General features: G+C 40.0%; 1 protein-coding gene across 2 annotated transcripts in view; it reads right to left on the reverse strand.

Moving 5' to 3' along the window:
• Positions 1 to 3,900: 3,900 nt before the first annotated feature.
• LOC146322208 (ubiquitin-conjugating enzyme E2 E2) overlaps positions 3,901 to 19,102 on the reverse strand; it is a 43,579-nt gene continuing 28,377 nt past the window's right edge. For both annotated transcript variants that reach the window (XM_084727618.1, XM_084727617.1), the window contains exons 4-6: positions 15,741 to 15,873; positions 6,607 to 6,754; positions 3,901 to 4,794 (exon numbers count right to left, since the gene is read on the reverse strand). In XM_084727618.1, coding sequence (XP_084583744.1) covers positions 4,697 to 4,794; positions 6,607 to 6,754; positions 15,741 to 15,873 — 379 coding nt within the window. In that variant the 3' untranslated portion in view covers positions 3,901 to 4,696. The remainder of the gene's footprint in view (positions 4,795 to 6,606; positions 6,755 to 15,740; positions 15,874 to 19,102) is intronic.

Consider the following 19,102-nt stretch of genomic DNA (forward strand, 5'->3'; position numbering starts at 1 on the left):
TGAATAAATTACCAGATCTATGCAAAAATCTTATCTTTCACAAACCTTCAGGAAGAGCAACTTAAGGTAGTTTTAAGATCCAACAAATGCTGATAATTTAGACAAGTTTTATGACTGCTATTACTGATAATTTCCTCTAATCTTTGGCAATTATACATATCTGGTGTTGTTATCCCGGCACCCATTAATGCAGGCATGGAGGCTGTAGCCACTTTGGCAAGCAGCCTGCTGGCTACTGTCTTGCACACTAATGGCCATCTTATTATTTATGCATCTTACCAGCCAATTAGAACATTCATTAAAATGTAAAGTAGGTTTTCTCTAATGGCATTTGCACCAGGATCCCGCCAGTCTGGCAGGAGGTTTGGTAATGCACTGACAGGCTGGGTGAGTGGAGTGGGAGAACTTCTAGGACGCCAAGCCAAAGTCCAAAAACAGGATCCCTGCACGTGTCCCTGGGAAGTTGAGATTCTGCAGCCTCAGTCTTGACCACAGGTTTAGCAGATTTTAGTCTCTGCCTGTAAATTGGTTTAAGAAGAACCGGGCGATCAGAGAGTCTCAAGGCTGCTCGGGGGACAGAGCGATGTGCGTCCTTTACCGTGTTATTTTTTTTTTCCCCTGGTGCAACACATAATAATGCTGTCTGTATTTTGGCACTTCATGGCCAAATAACAATAAACAGGGAGCAGGTGTTTGTGCTGTCTGGTCAGCCTCACTAACACAGACCTGAGGTGGGATGCAAAAAAAAAACCAGACAGAATAAATGAGCAAAACTCCCGCAGTGAATAAAGCGGTTTAAAGTGAGGACTGCATGATTTGAAGGCTGTGACACTGAACACCAACCTTCGTTTATGTAAAAGCAGATTCTGCCTCCCTTTGTTTTCCTCATAGCTCCGTTAGTCGGTCTGCTCAGGGGAGTCTGAATCCCAGCAGATGCAGCGCAGAAAAAAAACTGATTATCATTTAAGCACTTTCCTTTTTCCCTCGTGAAACACTGAATATCCTCGATTCTCTCTACAGGCAGAGGGAGAGCTTCTCAAAAGATACATTTTCCACAACACAGATTTTGTCAAAATGTGTATTATGAAACAAAATCAGACGTGTTACAATGAGATATTATCAGGACGGTGATTCTTTGCTTAATTTATAGTAGAATATATAGAATGACAGAGGAGATTTAGACTTTATTACAGTGTTTAAGCAAATATACTTAGTTACAATCCACTGTTGGTGATCTGTTTTAAAAATACAACTTCCCCGGTGGAAAACTGTCAGGCCAAAGGAAAATGTCAAATGTAATAACAAAGAAAGATTCTGTATTCACCTTTGATTGTAGGTGTTTTTTCTTACATTTCTAGCAGAAAAATCTGGACTCCATGAGCCGCAGCTGTAAAAATATAACTACTGCAAAACTTAGAGAAGGTAAGCATTCAGCAACATGTCAATACTTCTATATTTAACCATTTTAGTTTGAATTTAGTTTAGATTATTTGTGCAATAAAGATACAAAATATAAATCAATAGACATGAGAGTAGTTGCAGGGCAGGAGAGGACAAAAGAACTGTTTGATTAATAGTATTTGTTCTTTACAGACTCATCTCATAAGATTGTGTTGAGTTCACAGCCACACTTGTGGTCTGAAGAAGAAGTAAAGATCTGGGATGAAAATGATTTTGTAGAACAGGATTGAGCTGCTCCTGTAGACACTGAAAACGTTATCGGACCGGTCGGATCGTCTGAATGAGATGATGACTGATGAAATGATGATATGAGATCTTTCAATCATGAATATGGTGTAAATGAGGACACTGATCCAGAAGATATGGCAGATATAACTGAGACATATGAAGCTTCTTGAAGACGGACGTCAGCTGCCTTTGAGTTTTACCAATATGGACGTTTGATTGTTATTTGATTTAAATAGTTCTTTATTGTTTACTGTATGAAGTGCAAACGTTGTATTTTATTTGAATGTGGACCCCAAGAAGAGAAATGAATGAGGATCACAATTAACAGTAAACAGTGTGGCCCCTTGTGAAGAATCAGAGTACTTATTTCTGTCAGGTGTAACCAGAGAATCTGCAGATCAATTCCACACCCAATACGAACCATTAAAGTCAGGCACGATATGAAATTGATCGTTGATCTCTGCTGTGCATCTGCACATACGGATCCACGAGTCCAAGGTCCGTCAGTAAACTAAAGAGAGATTCAGACTTCACTACAAAATCAGCCGTAAATTGCTTCATTCAGATTGTTACATTACATAGAAATGTGAGTATAGTATGACTTGGTTGAATTAAATTCAGTTACTGGGGAAGATCTGATCAGCTGAAACATTAACCGTCTGAATGGCCACAACTTCCACTGAGACCTGCAGGTTCTGACCTTTGGAAAAGGCAACATCAATCAAAATTATTTAGTATTTCAGCTTCTGAGTTTCTCCAAAAATGTAGATTTCTATATCTATTATTGTTGTTATGTTCTAAGCTAAATAAATAATAAAGTGTTTTCAATAAATGACAAGTCTGGACTGATGATCCTGTTTATTGTTTACTTGTTACTGTCAGGTGAACCCTGGAGGCTCGGTTACAAAACCATTACACTCTCTGCTGGTTGCATCTGGCAGTTGTCTGTTCCTAGGTGGAGATCTGTACTCCACCGAGTTCTAGTTCAGACCTGTTTCTACAGCAGGAAGCCCGAGTTTTTTTTGTTTTGTTTTTAAAGCACTGACACAAACATGACTGGTGACAGGTTAGAAGTTGTGGTAGCCTGAACGAAAGCGGCTGTGGATGCGTCATCATGCTATACCATTTGATCAGTATATAGAAAAGAAAGATCCTTTTCTCTAAGTGCCAGACAAACTTTTCATTGTGCTTTCCTTGCTCATTTTCTCACCCCTGCACCTTTACACAAAGCTGCACCAAGATTTAGGATCTGCTCATGACCACAAACCACAAACCACTCCTGTGCCTGAGACGGTGCTGAACTATTTGTTTAAGTACAACACTAGTTGTGTGTAGGTCTATTGTGTGTGTACTGCTGCTATTACCTGTGATTACTTATTGAGGCATTCATCTGTCCTCTGGGGGATCAATAAAGAATTATCCGGACATGTTGATGTCAAGTCAATTTCAAATAATAACAGAAGTTCTCTCAGGGCACCTTTCATGTAGAGCAGCTCTACTCTTTATCATGTGATTTAGAGAGACTCGATAGTTCTAGTTGTGGAGATGATAATATTCACAACAACAAAATCAATCAGTGAAAAAAACTGGAGTTGCACCACTTTATGTCTGTGAGAACTGGTGCAAACGATACAGTACAACACTGCAAAGTCTGTCTGTTCAGACTGCAGCAGACATCTAGGAAAATCTGAAAACTTCAAGTGTATGTGTTGATCAAAGCTCGTGTGACCAGACGTCCTGAAAAAATGATGAGTCTCAAATCCCAAATTCTGTCCCAAACAATAAATGAATCCTTCTGACATGACACACTTACCCCCAACTCCACTGTCCTGAAATTCACCTGGTCTCCCTAATCACAGCTTTGTTATGAGATGCAGAGCTGTCCGATGTTTGATACAGGTTCCTTCACCCAAAGAAATAATTTAACTGTGATCCTTTCATGAGTTTCTGAGATATAAAAACTTCACACATTCTTGATAGTGGTAATAAAAGTTACAAGATATGGCAGCGGTCACAATGAGCCACGCCCAGCTGAAGCAGATTTCTGAGCTGATATTTCCGACTGTAACGTTTTATAACCAGGTGTGTGTGAGACGTAAAACCAGGTGTGAGTCGAGCTGGACAGAATGAACGGACGGTCGCACGAATAGGTGCAAATGTTTGAGAACACAGAGGCCGCAGTCGAACACAAATCCCAGACGGAGCCGAGCGTTTTCTCACAAGCCAACCACAGTGTGTTTTATTGGGTGCTTCAGTAATACAAGTGCACAACAAACCACTCTGCAATTGCAGAGGTGGCGGGTAGCCAGTAAATATACAAGTCCTGCCTCTTTCACAGGCAGACCTATACTTTTGTGGTCTGCCTCAAAAGCCTTTGAAAAAATACATACAGTACAAACAAAATCAGAGGAAGTTAAAAAGCATGAAGGATCCATTGACGCAAAACCTTCCTGTTCCATGCAGATAACATATTGATGACAAATACAAAAAAAACAAAACAACAAAAAACAAGGAAAAAAAACAAAGTAAAAGCATATATTCTGCATGTTTGTTCCAGGTGCCACTAAGAAAATGAGAATACATACTGTAGAGCTGGAGGACAATGCGTATGATAATTATAATATTCTGTGTTTTTTTCTCCAATACAATACTTCCAACATTCAGATATTGGAAAATAAAAATCCCAATCTACTCTTTGTATAAAAAAGAAGCTTTCAAGTCAACAAGGAACAAAGGACATTTTTTTGTCTTGTTTGATTTTTTTTTTTTTTTTACACAGAAAAGGTAGATAAAATGTTGGGGCGGTGGTGGAGGAGGAAGAAGAGGAGGAGGAAGAGGAGGAGGAAGAGGAGGAGGAGGAGGAGGAGGAGGAGGGTGATAGGAGGGCAGGTTTACCGTTGCACTTAGTGAGTGTGCTTTGACAGACTATGGGTGAGAGCGAGAGGTAGAGAGAGGTACAGTGAAGGGGAGGGGGGTTACAGGAGGGGGTGTTCGGTGGCGGGGGAGTCTATGTGGCGTATCTCTTCGTCCATTGTTTGGCTATTCTGTCATGCTCTGTTCTGTTGGTCAGGTACTGTGTGGCGATGCTTCCCACCAGAGGGTCGGCTGAAAGGTGCAAACACAGACAGAAGATCAGTATAATCACTCACCTCAGCTGAGCGGGAACCACAAGACTCACAAGACGTGTCAAAAGTTTTTTTTTCCTCTCAGACACAGACTGTATAAACGATCGTGCAAGGAAGGAAGAGTAATCACAAAAATCATCAAACTTCTATTTGATCTATTACAACCTGTCAAGAAGCAGAGTTTTGAATAGGTGTTCAAATTTAATTATTTTGCCAACATAATTTGGCTCCAAATTATTGTTGTGCATATTTGATACCTGAAAATTTAAAGTGAACAGACCCAATCTGTAATTTTGCACCATCTGTACAATTATAAAACGATTACTGATGCATCAAAATGTTTGATTTCAACAGGCCTGACTTTTTTTTTTTCACTGTGACGACTTTCTACTTTTAGAACATAGTGTATATGTGATGATCCATAATCAGTTAAGTTAAACAACTCTATGAAATAAATTGTGTCTCTTGTTCACGTCTCTTTTCCCTTTAACTTCAGCAAAATGCTTCCATATGCTAGTTTTTAAAGCAGGGGGTTGCTGGTCGGATTGTGTCCATCTGCAGCTGCTCACACTCATCCATCCTCACCAAAACTCAAGAAATAACCCAGTTTAGAACTTAAACACATTCACATGTTACTTTTCATGATGTCACTGCTTCAGTCATAAGAAGCGAACAGTGTTACAGGTGATCATAATGTAGAGAACTGGACTTTTCACATCAATCATGATCTTTCAAGAGAGAATTATGATGCATCAAAGAATCTATTTTTTTCCAGGGGAAAAAATAGAATAAAACTTATGGCCAAATGGGAAAACACACAGTCATGATTGATATAAATGCAATCTGATTTCATTCTACATCATTAAACCATCTACTAGATTCATCAGCTGTAGCTTCCAGGAGTTGTTCCCATGTGACAGATGCAGCATTCATTTTATTATGGTGTGGAGACCTTCAGTAGACTTGATTATCCTTTTTCAGTTCAGCTGTATCAATAAAGCAGTTAATCATATTAAAAGCAAAGACAGCCCCTCCAGGAGCAGCACAGTCTGCCTGTGTAAAGACTGAGGCAGAGGAGTTGTGGACAGACTTAAAATGACTATAAAACCACCACATTGCAAGTTAATTCCCTGGTCTTGGCTGGTTTCCATTAAGCTCACATAGATCATACTGAACTCTAAATTTACTTCATGTGAGACAGCACAAAGTGGCCATCTTACATCTTGACCCAATTACACCTTCACCAGGTTCAGAGTTTTCTTGCCTTTTACACTAATTTCCCAGCCCGCACTCTGTCCGACCAATCCGCACTTTAAAATCCTTAATTATGACCAGATGATGGTTAAAGAGAGCGAGCAGATATCATCAGCGTTGTTGTCATTTTTTCAACGTGGATCTCCGCTCTAAGCAGCTCAATTGGCGCATTTTCTGCAGTGAAAATGTGGTTTTATTATTTACAACTTCGGTCACCGACTGTGCCAGAAATCCGTCAGTGCTCGACGGCCTTGGGAAACAATGAGGGGTTGAATTGGTCAGGGCTGACTTAATATGCGGTTACTACTCTGAAAACATAATTTTGACAGCGTGTCAACAAGAAATTTGGCCTTGAGTGAAAATAATCACATTAAAAGAAGAGAGAGAAATGGAATTTAACTGTCAAATAGCAAAAAAAAACGTCTCTCAGTTACATCTTACTGCGGTGAATAAGAGATTTCTTCAAACCTTCTTACAAAGGTCTCATAATAAAAAGCTGTCTGAGTGAAAAGCGCTTGTGTTAAGACGCTGATCTTACCTGGGTTACAGTCTGTGAGCAGGGAGCAGATGGACAGCAGCACCTTGGAGATGGTGAGGGCGGGGCTCCAGTTGTCCTTCAGGATGTCCAGACAGATCACCCCCTGACTGTTGATGTTGCAGTGATAGATCCTCGTACGAAATGTTACCTGCACACACAAACACGCTACAGTTCAGACATGCAGAAGGATGGAAATATAAATATAAATATCATTCTCATTTGCTTAATACAAGAAAATATGACTTCATAACAGTGAGACCGGTGGAGGGAAGAAATGTCAACATCAACGCCTAACAGCACCTCCAAAGCTCAATAATGTGTTACATAGGTTCAACAAGGTAAAGATGATGGGTACATCCATCCATCAGACCTTCTTTTCCAACTAAGTGTACATGTAAACTGATATACATTTTTTTAAGGTGACTAAAAAACATTTTTCTGCTCTCTGCTTCTCCAAAGTGTGGGTGTAAAAACCTCCATCTACTGTAATTAATATACCGACCGACTGGCTGACTGTCCATAAGTACCTCATACAACCCTTCTTCAAATAATCCAAACTATCCCTTTAAGAGAGCACCCAGCTAGCTGTTTGGCCTGCTTGATGCTAAGCTAAGCATCTTCTGGCTGTAACTTAAACTTTAATGGACAAATACCAGAGTGTTATTGATCCTCTAGACAAGAAATAAATAAGCTAAATAAGACTGATACAAAATAATGGGTAATAATGGGTTAAGTTACTTTTCCCGACTGCTGTTGGACATCAAACGCTTTCATGACACAGTTTACTCAAAATTACCACGAAATTCGAGTTCAAATTACTTGAACCTTTGCTTGCATGACCCTGAAACCAAAGAGCTTTTAAATGCACCATATTTTGTTTTACTGACCTTCAATAATCGATCATTGTTTAAGTGTTTCAGTGTACGACACTGCAAATGATGCGATCGCTGTATTACCAAAAAATAATAACATTCACTCCGGGTTAGATTATGAAATTAAAACATCAAACACAGTCAGCTTCCCATTTTCTGACACCGATCCTCCAGCAAACGGACACACAGGAGCTGCAGCTAAAAACAAAAGCAGTTCACTCCAATCTGTTCATATTAAAACAGCTGCTGATTATTTCTCTTTAAATACCTCACTAGATTTTAAAATGCCTCATTTATTGCATTTTAATGGTAGAAATAGCCTCCGCTTGTGCAAAGACTTACAAATGACACAAATCAAGAGACAAAAGATATAATCTGTAGGTGTAACATGATTTAAAGCTAAAACAATTCAACAACAGGAAATTCAAGCTACTTCAATATGTCAGCTGGGGTTCTGGGAAATTAAATGAACTATTTTCTTTAGCTCTACTTTACATCAAGACCATGATGTGTGTACTAGATTAACAGGAGCGTTTCAAAAAGAGAAGAGAAGAACAGCAGTAGAGTTTCAACCAATTTTCTTTTCCACTTTGCCCAGAAAACCAATATTATCTTACCCATAATGTCCATCTAATAGGATGTTATAAAAGTGACTTGTGAAGTAATTTGCTGATGTCCCTTTTCAGAGCAACTTACAATAAACAGAATAATGAAATGGGATTTAATTAATTCCATAACTGCCACCACTTTAAACAACCAATATTAATTACAGTGCAACTCCATTAGTGGTCTTTTGTGGGTTTTTCAAATGGAGACACCCACTCAGCTGTAAGCAAAAACTGGTGATGTAGGTAACGGCGCTGATGCCCTCCCCTCCCTCAACCCCGGGGGTTTTTGTCACAGCATCGTCATGCAGAAATCAGCTGATACTTAAGGAACACTACTGGGAAGCTACAGAATTATATAAAAACCTAAAAAAACCTAAATAATTCAACAGTCAGAGCCACTGCTGTACAGATGACAATATTTCACGTGTATGAACAGAGAAAACAGATAAAAGACTTAAAAAAGGGGGCAACAAGTTATCAGTTAAAACCTCAAATAAAAGCATGTTAGCAAGAGATAAATTAAAAATATTAACATCATATTTTGTGACTCAGCGATGTCCTCACAAGATGTGTTTTAAAGCCCGAAAGAAACCCTGCCAGGTTGAGAGGCTTGTTATAACTGGGAGTAATATTAGGTGAGACATGGAGGACAGTTAAAAGCTGCTGTGGGCCTTTCACCTCCTTTTTCTCTTTTATTCACATTAACACTGATGTATCAGCATCAGTAGCAGTATAATGGCTCTGCCTGATTGCTCCACCGAGGGCCATTTAACACCATTTGTCACTGTTGCTGGAGGAGCATGTAGCCACAAGTATACAGTATATTTAAAAGGACGGTATTTTATTGCAGTCGGTGAAGCATTTATTATTTGGGTTTATGGTTCCTGAGTTTTTTTCATGGCTTGAAAATCTGCTCCATCTACAGCCCATTTACACCTGGTATTAAAATATGATCTGTATCCAGACATGTTATAAGGATAAGGATAAACTCATGTTAATGCGAGGTGTAAACGTGTCCCGATCAGAATGGGATCACATCTGTCTGAGCACATCTGGAGGTCGTCTGGCTTATACAGCGCCCTTATCTTTAAATACAATCTGTACAATGTGCTGTGATCTGTACGAGAGTGAGCAAGAGAGAAGTTTGAAAGAGTCATGCCTCTGATTCAGAGCTTCTCAACCTCTTTTTCCTTGGAGCCCCTCCCACTTACATCTCAGGAAAGCTGAGATCAATTAATGTAAATTAAGAATTTAACTGATTAAACATGTATTAATTGGTAATTAATCTATAGTCTAAATGGCATTAATTGCACCATTTGATATTGTTTTATCTGGTGGAGACATTCATTAAATAAGGAAACTTAAAATTAAAATAAGAAAAAAAGAGAAAAAACAAACAAAATATAATGAGAAAAAAGGAAAATGCACAAAATTCGTGACCCTTACAGGAAACCAAATCTACTTATAGACAGATGACACATTATGAAACATTAAACTTTCTATCACAAAACATAATTTTGGTTGATAATAGCACAATAAGATCTGATTTAATGTGATGAAGAGGTGAAATGATCATTTTGTATATAAATATGCTTCAATTCGACTTTGGGAAAGATACACAAACCCTGAAATTGTGATTTTAGTGAACAGGTGCAAATCTCATTTTTAGGACCTCGGAGCAGACGAAGTCTTGGGGACCCCCTGTGATTTCTGGCGGTGCCCTAGGGGGGGCCTGGACTGCAGGTTGGGAACCAATGCTCTAATTACTGATTTCAAGTCTATTCTATGCTCTAAAAGATGCATTATTCAACAGAACTGCATGAAAAATGAAAACAATGAAGGTGGGAAATGAATGATAATACAGCAAGAAATAACTGTGAACGTTACACTCATCTGTGCAGCTATTCTGCTGTTAACAAGGCATGTAATTCATCTAGTCACAGAAAACTATTCACTGACACAAAATTTTTTTTACAAAGGAAAAGATATCATAACGCAGAGGTTTTCAGAGTCTGAGACTGTGGGCCTCCCCTCAGACCAGGTCTGGAAACAGGCGTCCTCCCCTCCCTCTTAGTTTACTTGTTTAGTTACACCCATCATCATGATTGTGTTGTTTGATCCCATAGACTTCAGGCCAGGACAGACTATTATTGTTCTTTGACATAACTTCAGACAACAAATACATAAAAATGTCTGTCCAAAGGCACAGACTCAAAAAAACAAAAAAAAAACCAGTAAAATTCTTCAATATCTCTGAATTATCTCTTTAATCCAGAGGTCCTCAGTTTTTTCTTAGCCAAGGATCCTTTACAAAATACAAAATATGCCGGGGACCCCGTTATGCATATCACTTGGATTAGGGAGTACACTGAAGGGTGACGTGTGGGTGACATACACTTGACTATTAATCATTGAACTAAGATGATTTTTGAAAAAAAAAAGTAAATAAATCATTTTTTATATCATGATAATTTAAAGGAATGAATCAGAAAACTTTTCACAGACCCCTGGCTGAGTGCCACTGAGCCCTATTTAAGAACCACTGCTTTAACCACATCACACACATTTAGGCTCTTTTGTGCAAACTCCTTTGAGAACTAATGTAATAAGTTATGAAAATAATTTTTCACTTAGATTCACTGAGCCTTCCTTCACTGGTGCCCCTCAGGGGAGGCCCGCCTTCCACTCTGAAAACCTCTGACTTGATGAATTACATTTGCTGAATTTGCAAGAAGGGACAAATTACAGAGAATACGTCTTGGACAGTGTTTCACAAAGTTTATATAGTATTTTTTCCAACTCAACAACTCAGAAAACTCATCCAGTTGTTGCTCTGAAGGACAGAGATCTGATCTCAGTGAGGATAATGTGAATGCAGTAACAAGACCGGACTTAAAACAAAGGCAGAAGGCACATCGTTTGGATCTGGTTAACATACCTGGATACAGATCTTATTCTAACACCAGGTGTAAATGGGGTGCAAATCAGAGATAAACACCTCCTACAGCAATTCTCATTTACTAAATCAGATTGACCAACAGAGGGCAGCATGGTGTAAAATCAAAAAAACAACAAACAACAGCAGTTTTGTTACCACTTTGACTATCTGACTCCGGCACACAAGTGTAAATGAATTCCTGTCACAGTAAAAAGCCCATAACATGTCAACTGATGTTGCCTGGATTTATGCTGAAACTGCTCATCTGAAACTCCCTCAGTAACCAACCAGCACCGTTTATGTGGTCTGTCTCGGCCTGGATGTGAGCTTGACATCTGTTTGGCACAGTGGGGCAAACAGTGGTGTCAATTGTCGGGACCAATCACCAACATCTGGCCCCGCTGACCCTGACCTTCCAGAGGAAATCTCTAATGAGCCTTGGCATTCCCCAAAAATCACACAGAGCAGGACGTTATAAATAACCAACCCCTGTGCAGACTCTGTGCTCCTCCTCTGGCCTCGGTTCAGACGCAGAAACGCATCCACCTGACGAACTTGTCGGCTCTTGTTTCTCTTTAGAGATTTTAAGAGTGAGTCGGGTTCTGGATCCAAAATTCCCAAGCCTGAAGTCTAAGTGCATTCAGCAACAGAGCTCCACTGGAGCGTTTCTATAGTGAGGGAGTGTATGGCAGCTACAGGCCGAAGGGTTTGGTGTGTGTGTGTGTGTGTGTGTGTGTGCGTGTGCAGGGGGGTTTGGCTGCAGATCACAGTGTGTCAGAGGGGTAGGAGGTATTGGAGGGGGCGGAAACACTCGAGTCCCTCTGGCAACAGAAAGCTGGGCCGGAGCCTGTGGATTTGTTTGAGTCTGCTGTCAAACACAGAGCTGGTGGTTACACAGCACAAAGGACGAGAAAGAGGGAAAAGAGGCCGAGCGAGCGCAGGGAGGGGTGTGCATGACAGGGAGGGGAGAGAAAATGAAGGCCAAGTGAAAGGGTAATGGGGTGCACGGCAAACTAAAGGGAGATTGGCCCTGACGGGACTGCGTGTTCAATAATGACATCCACTCAACATCCTTAAAGTACTCTGCAGACAGCAGCGCATAAAACAAGTTGAGCGGTTCCTGAGACGCTCTGCAGCCAGCAGGTCAGGGTCTGACACCACCCAGATTTAAAGCTCAAATCATGTTGATTCTTTATAAAACAAAACAGTGGAAAAGTGCAAACCAGGCTGTGAAGAAGTCGTGTCAGAAAGCTGCAGCACTGACTCTCAGGTTTCTTACACTGTTTCCAAAGTCAAATTCAAGCACTTTTCAAGGTGCATTCTCAAGCTTTTCCAGCACCCTGCAGCAAACGTGCCGACTCTCGTGGGAGACTCCTGTTTTTTGTTGCCCTCTCCCAGTTTCCTCCTGGTAATGTTTTTAAATACTGTGTGTTTAAAAATAATATAATACTAACATTTCATAGTATTGAAAGCACCAGAGCGATTAAAGAAGTGATGTGAGTGTTCAGTTCAGTTCAGTTCAGTTTTGTTTGTCCTGCCTGAAATTTGACTTGCAGCGAGACCAGACAGTGTTCAGCGATTTCGCCTGTACCAGCGGCAAATTATCCTGTTTTTTGTGCCTGGGACTTTTTTTCTTTTTGGCGTGGCATCAAAGAGGTATCGAGTATCGTGTTTTTATACTAGCTCTGTATCTATGTTTAAAATTCTGTATCTTGACAATCCTGCCTCTCACTATCACAGACTTCTGGCAGTGAACAGCATGGACAAGACAAACGATTCAAAAGGTCTACAATTTCCACCTGGACAACCATACAGCTACACCAAATGCTGTCATGTGATTTTTAATCATGCACCTATTCCACATGTTGTCAGTTGTGTTTAGACAAACGGCAGGAGCAGACAAACACAGACAGACAGGAGAGAAGCCTCTCCTCGCAGGCTGTACAAGGTAATGCTCCTTTTAACTTCATAATTCATGAGGTTATTACACAGATCAGCTCTACATGTGATAAGAAAATGGCAGAATATGCTTGGTGGCATGAAAAAATGTATTTCTGTTGTGTTCAGCCAGGCTGCTGCTCCCTCCAGAATTTACATGTCGCAGTGCTCTCATCTCGTGTCCCCGCAGCCCAACGCGCAGAGCAGAGTCGTCTTCATTTTGTCAGAAAGACAAAAGCCACATTAAGCTCTCTCACACTTATTTTATTTCTTTATCTGGAAAACAAACTGTTAAACCAGATGGAGATTTATTAACATTTATTATTCAAGCAGACTGAGGCACCTTATCCAAAATCAGAGCACTTTTCAAACCTTGAAAACATAAAATTAAAGTGTTTTCAAGGATTTCCACCACTTGTATGAACCTCGAGGCTCTGAACACCTGCCATGACACCGACAGCGTGATATAATGTGCTCTGCTAGCTTACTATCATCATTTCCATGAACTGGTACTTCATTTTTGTCACGTTACGCTGTTGTCAACACGCATAAAAGTCACACTGCATGAATCTATCCATTCATTTTTTATAGCAGCTTATCTTGTACAGCGGGGTTCACGATCCCTGGCTGTGGACTGGTTCTGGGCCTGGGGAACATTCGCTATCGGGCTGAGATGAAACAATATGATTTGGCTAAAGGGCTGAAAAATAAACACACACCTTTTTGTCGATTACAGGCTACATGATGAAGTGTGGAGAACAATTCACCTCCCTCGCCACATCTTGACCAATATAAAAAAGGTCCATTGCTGGAGCCTGATCCAGCAGATGCAGGACGTGAGGCGGGGTAAATCCTGCACAGGCTGCCGGTCTGTCACTGGGCTACTAGGGAAAGCCATGGCCCACATAATTTAAGATAATGAGAGTCTGTGCTGACAAACCCAATTTTCATGGGAAAGCAGGCAGACTGTGCACATCAGAAAAATGTGGGCCATTTTGTAGTTTGAGGCACCCCTCCCTCCTCAAAACAAGAATGAAGAGACTTAATACAAAAAGCTTAAATCAAGGTTAAAGCAGTTCTAATCTTTTATGATGGATCACAACTACCTGAACAGAGAATTATCACTGCCCTCAGCTCTACGGAGTATTTCAGCATCTTTCAGCTCAGTGTTTAAAAACCTCTGATTAACTCACCAGGTTTGTGATGAATAGTTTGAAGCTTAGTTCATAAGGTTGGAATTTAAATTCCAAACCAAGTTTTGAGTACAACTGGGTGCCAAACTTTAGTACTTTTATGCTACCAACTGAATTGCTTCAATACTATCAACTATCATTCAGTACCAAATTTCTATACCTAAGGAGTGCTGTATGAATGTATTATATCAAAATACTGTAATAACCTAAACCTGTGCACTAAATACTGTTAAATACCTATTTTAACTTACATCAACTGTCATTATGATGAAGGCAGTCACTGGCTGATACACCTCCTCAGATTATTTATGGATAAGAAATGTTGTCATCTTTACACAGGTTATATAAAATGTGTAACGTACGCCGTGATAAGATGACAATAAAAAGTATTAATAAATCAGATGCAACGTGCTGTTATAACAAACTCATCCTTCATTTTTGTGCTCTCTGACTGGCATTCCAGCTGAGCGACGGAATCATCCATCAGCCCAACCTTAGTACAGATATTCCACCAGTTTCTTCATTTTAGTTCAGTTATCCCTGGTTGAGTAAAGTGTTCAGAGTCTTGAGCTGCTCCCAGGTCTCTGAATAGGTTCCTCCTTGAAAGTGAGTAATTGCACTTCAGTGTGTAATGTAATTTTCGTTTTGTTAAAATGGTCTCGGTATTGAAAGGTATTGTTCAGGAACCAGTATTAAAGCCAAGGTAACAGTTCCATGTCTATTCATTCTTCTTAAACCTGGTATTTCTGCGGAGTTGCAGATAAAGATTAGATCAGAACAGCGACAGACAAGAAGAAAATCAGGGGCAGAGAACTAAAAAACTGATACTTCAACCTGCTTTGTCTGCAGTTGTTGTTTTACATAACAATGCCCTTGTTAAGCTAATAGCAGTATTAGATGTCGTCAAGATATTATTGTCATAGAAACAAAACCCACGTGCAGCGTTTTGTGTTTTTTTTTTATCTCACCCAGTTCTTTTCTGCCAGAGACAAACTCCATCAGGACACAAGCCTTTAACTCATTTGATGAAGTCATAAAACATGACAAACACATTCAAAGCTTTGTTGGAAGCTCTGAATGTAAAGCCATAAAACCAGCTGCACACTACCTGCTCAGCACCAAACAGGCAGACAAAGCTGCTGACTTGCGGGTGAAAACAGTGGAACATTTAGCAGCTAAAGAACCAGATATATTTCTCATGAGGTAAAAGGAGGTTACATACTGGAATAATTCATCAAGTGGCCAGAAATGTGACTCCAAATGAATACTAATGTTGCTGCGTAGGCCATCTACTAGTAACAACAATCCACGAGGGCATACAGTATGTAACTGCTAATTATTCTGCACAAAGAAACACAAAATATAAAGGGACTGTGTGTCTTTGAAGGAAGAAAATGTGTGGTCAAACACTGTGTGTATCACAAAAGCACAATCTGTGTTCAACGCTTAACTTTTCCACATCAGTAAATGACCCAGATATATTCGCCACACTTTTCCAGACTTTCCAGACCTCATGCAGGATGTTGGTACTGGGTGATTGTCAAACATTTAAATATTTTAACAGTTATGTCTACTGGCTGCTGACCTTGGGGGGTTTGAACGGGTAGTCTGGTGTGAAGGCGATGTCCAGGAAGAATACGCCTCCCTCGTACACGGAGCCCGGGGGTCCCAGGATGGTCGACCTCCACTCGTAGATGTTGTCTCCTTTGGGGCCGGCGCTAGAAAATTGAAACAAAAGACGTGTTAATATGTTAATCAGCACAGCGCACGGGAATCGACAGCTTGGTGTTCAAACTGCCAGCGGGCTGACAGAGATTTGGGGGAAAGAGCAGCTCAGGCGGTAAACGCTTCCTTCTGACAAGTTAATGATGGAGATTTGGGGAATGCTGAAGCCGTGGAGGTTTGAGGAGTTTTTTAGTTCAAGGCTATTTTGGTAGGATTTAGATTATCTTTCAAAATTCTGATTGGAAGATTAGATTACCTGCTATTGGGAGTTGAGCTACTGCGGCGCAAATCAGACCGACACACACCAGTGAACCAGTTTGAGCTTCTAACTGAGTGTCAGAGGTGGCAAAAGTACACACATTCTTTACTCAAGTACAAGTACAGATACTTGTACTGTTTCAATTTCTTTACTCTAGTAAAAGTGAAAAAGTACTTAACATATGTAGTATAAAGAATGCTTGTCTTGTTACGTCTTTTATGTCATTTTCATCTTTTTTTTTGTCGTGCTGCGTCTTTTACATTGTTTTTGTCTTGTTATGTATTCTTACATCATTTTGTCTCATGTCTTTTTTTGTCTTGTTAGGTCTTTTACATATTTTTTTTTGTCTTGTTATGTAGGGGTGGGCGACATACTCGATTCTTAGATGCATTGCGATGTGGACGTGGAAGACTGAATCGATTCAGTCTACAGTGCACACACTAGAGTTATCAGCAGTTGACACGGAGATGTACTTCATCTTCTCTAAAAGCAGCAGCTGCAATCTTGTTTTAATTTAGTGTCTAAATGATTACATTTGCAAGATGAACGTGAATACTTTTTACTATCATCCAGACATGTTAAGTAGTTCACGTAACGTGCATCATGTTTACTTCTGAACTAGAGTACTTCTTGAGTTTTGGTGAGGATGGCTGAACATGAGCAGCTGCAGATAAATACAATCCAACCGGCACTCCATGGCTTAAAAGTTCAACATTTTGATGCACTGAGCATCATTTTATCATATAATCATAGCCCTCTGGATGGTAATCAAATAAAATCAAATTGTTAGGTACCCAGAGATTCCTGCTCCTATTGTTATGTCTTTTAAATCATCTTTTCTATGTGTTGTTGTCTCATCCATTTAGATTTAAATCAGGGTTGATGTTGGGAAGGGAGCGAGCAATGGTGCAAAATAAAAACAATCAATACTTCCCTTCAAATGCATTAAAAATGCAAGTTACAGGCCAGCTTTGAAAATGTAAGGCACAGAAAGTACGGATATTTGTGTTAAAATGTAGGGAGTAAAAGTAAAAGGCAAATAAATACTCAAGTACAATACAGATACTTATAAACTCTTACTTATGTACAGTAACTAAGTATTTGTATTTAGATACTTCACACCTCTGCTGGGTGTTCAGTAAAACCTCAGTCTTTTGGTAAGAAAAGAGATGCTACATAAACAGGTATCTATATTAGTGCGAAATGTTTTTATATTCCAGCCAGGTTTTCTTATGAGATGAGTATTTATGCTGAAGTGGAGGCTGAAGGTCACATCTGTTGTATAGGCCCGCTAATTAATGCCATTTCCATATTAAGGGCTCCCTCCCCCACTGTTGTTTGTGGTAAGACCCTGAGCTGGCACCGAGCCAGGAAGAGACCGGGACAATGTCCAGATCACAAAGCCCGGGACAATGAACAATCCCTCCGATTTCATGTAATTACCAGGGATGGTGTTTAACGCCAACCCTTAGCTGCCGGCAGATGTGCTCACAAATGTGTGTGCGCCAACTGCCTGACACACAGGGTTTGCTTTCACTCAAGGCTGTTGCATTAATGTTCACTTTTATTTAGACATAAAGCAATAATCTCAGACAGAGATTTCCTGAACGTGTCTGTGTAATAACCTCAAACAGCAAACCGTTAAAAGCAGCATGTGGCTCTAAGCATGCCCTTGAAAACAGATCATTCTCCATAAATAGAAATTAGACAGTAGACATTTCCTTCCTCCTTCAGTGTCAACACATGCAAATTTCCACTAATCTACTTTGCCACTCTTTCACTCTGCCCCTCTCTTAAGCCTTCTTTAATTAGCTAATTATGATTACTTCTTCTCTGGGGAATTACTTCAAAATACACTCTTGATAAGGACTTCGCCAATCTGGACTTGTGTTGTTTCAGGCACAAAGAAAATCTTGGATTTTTTTTTTGTATGGAAATAAAATAACAAAAGTAATGAATGTACACGGACCACGCTGCACATTTGTCTTTGTAAACCTAATGCTTGAACTGGCGATGCACTAATTGATAACTTCCACCACACATGGAGCATGCCTGTTGTACAAAGGACACAGCTGTCAAATAAGGCATTGACATTCATATTAAACATGTTAGGAAGGTTTATTTATGGATTATTAACAATATTGGTTTCATTTGTTTTGGCAGGCACAAGCGATACTATATGATGACCAAATGGGACCAAATAACACGAAATTGCAGGTTTTGTTTCTCTTCCAGACAAACTGTTGCGTTTTGGTCAGACAGAGAGAGCAATATCTGAACCAACTACAGGAAATAACTTCAAAATACTGGGATTTATAGGCACACAGAGACAGATGTTGACATCTGATATCCAGCAGTTACGTATGCTCGGAAAGCCTGTCAAAACAATATAAAGTGAGGGCAAACCACAGCACAAACTGGTGGTCGTATTCAGCTGTTCATACATTCTGCTGTTGTGTTATTTAACGGAAGCTGAATTAAACTGGAGGAATTCAATATTTCAATCATGCTTTGGCTGGAATTGGATGAGTCTGAAGATGTCAAATCTCCAAAACCTGCCAAAACTCTGTTCAGTAAATGACCTGCTTGAAGGGTTGTTCTCGACTAGAGACAGTCAGTCAGGCAAAAGGATCTAAAGAGATCTGGTGCCTGTTAAAGAGCCATAGATGTGACTAATTTTCATTTAATGACTCAAACCCAAATCCGCATAAAAAGTACATTAAAAACAACTCAAGATTCTTCAGTCATCCAATTAGTTGTCCAATTGTCTAACTGGTTGATTCCACCAAACACGGCATGTCTGTGCCACAGTTCTGATCCGTCCTCTGCACGGCTGCGAGACCCACCAGCAGTGTTTCAGAAACGTTTTGGCAGAGCATTTTGCCCACTTGATTATGTTTATTTGCTAAGATTTTGTTTATTAGGTCCTCTTTCCTTGTTCTATGTGTTTCTACCATGGATAA

Source organism: Lutjanus erythropterus, chromosome 9, assembly GCF_056507025.1.
Source record: "Lutjanus erythropterus isolate fLutEry1 chromosome 9, fLutEry1.hap2, whole genome shotgun sequence".
Taxonomy (NCBI): Eukaryota; Metazoa; Chordata; class Actinopteri; order Lutjaniformes; family Lutjanidae; genus Lutjanus; species Lutjanus erythropterus.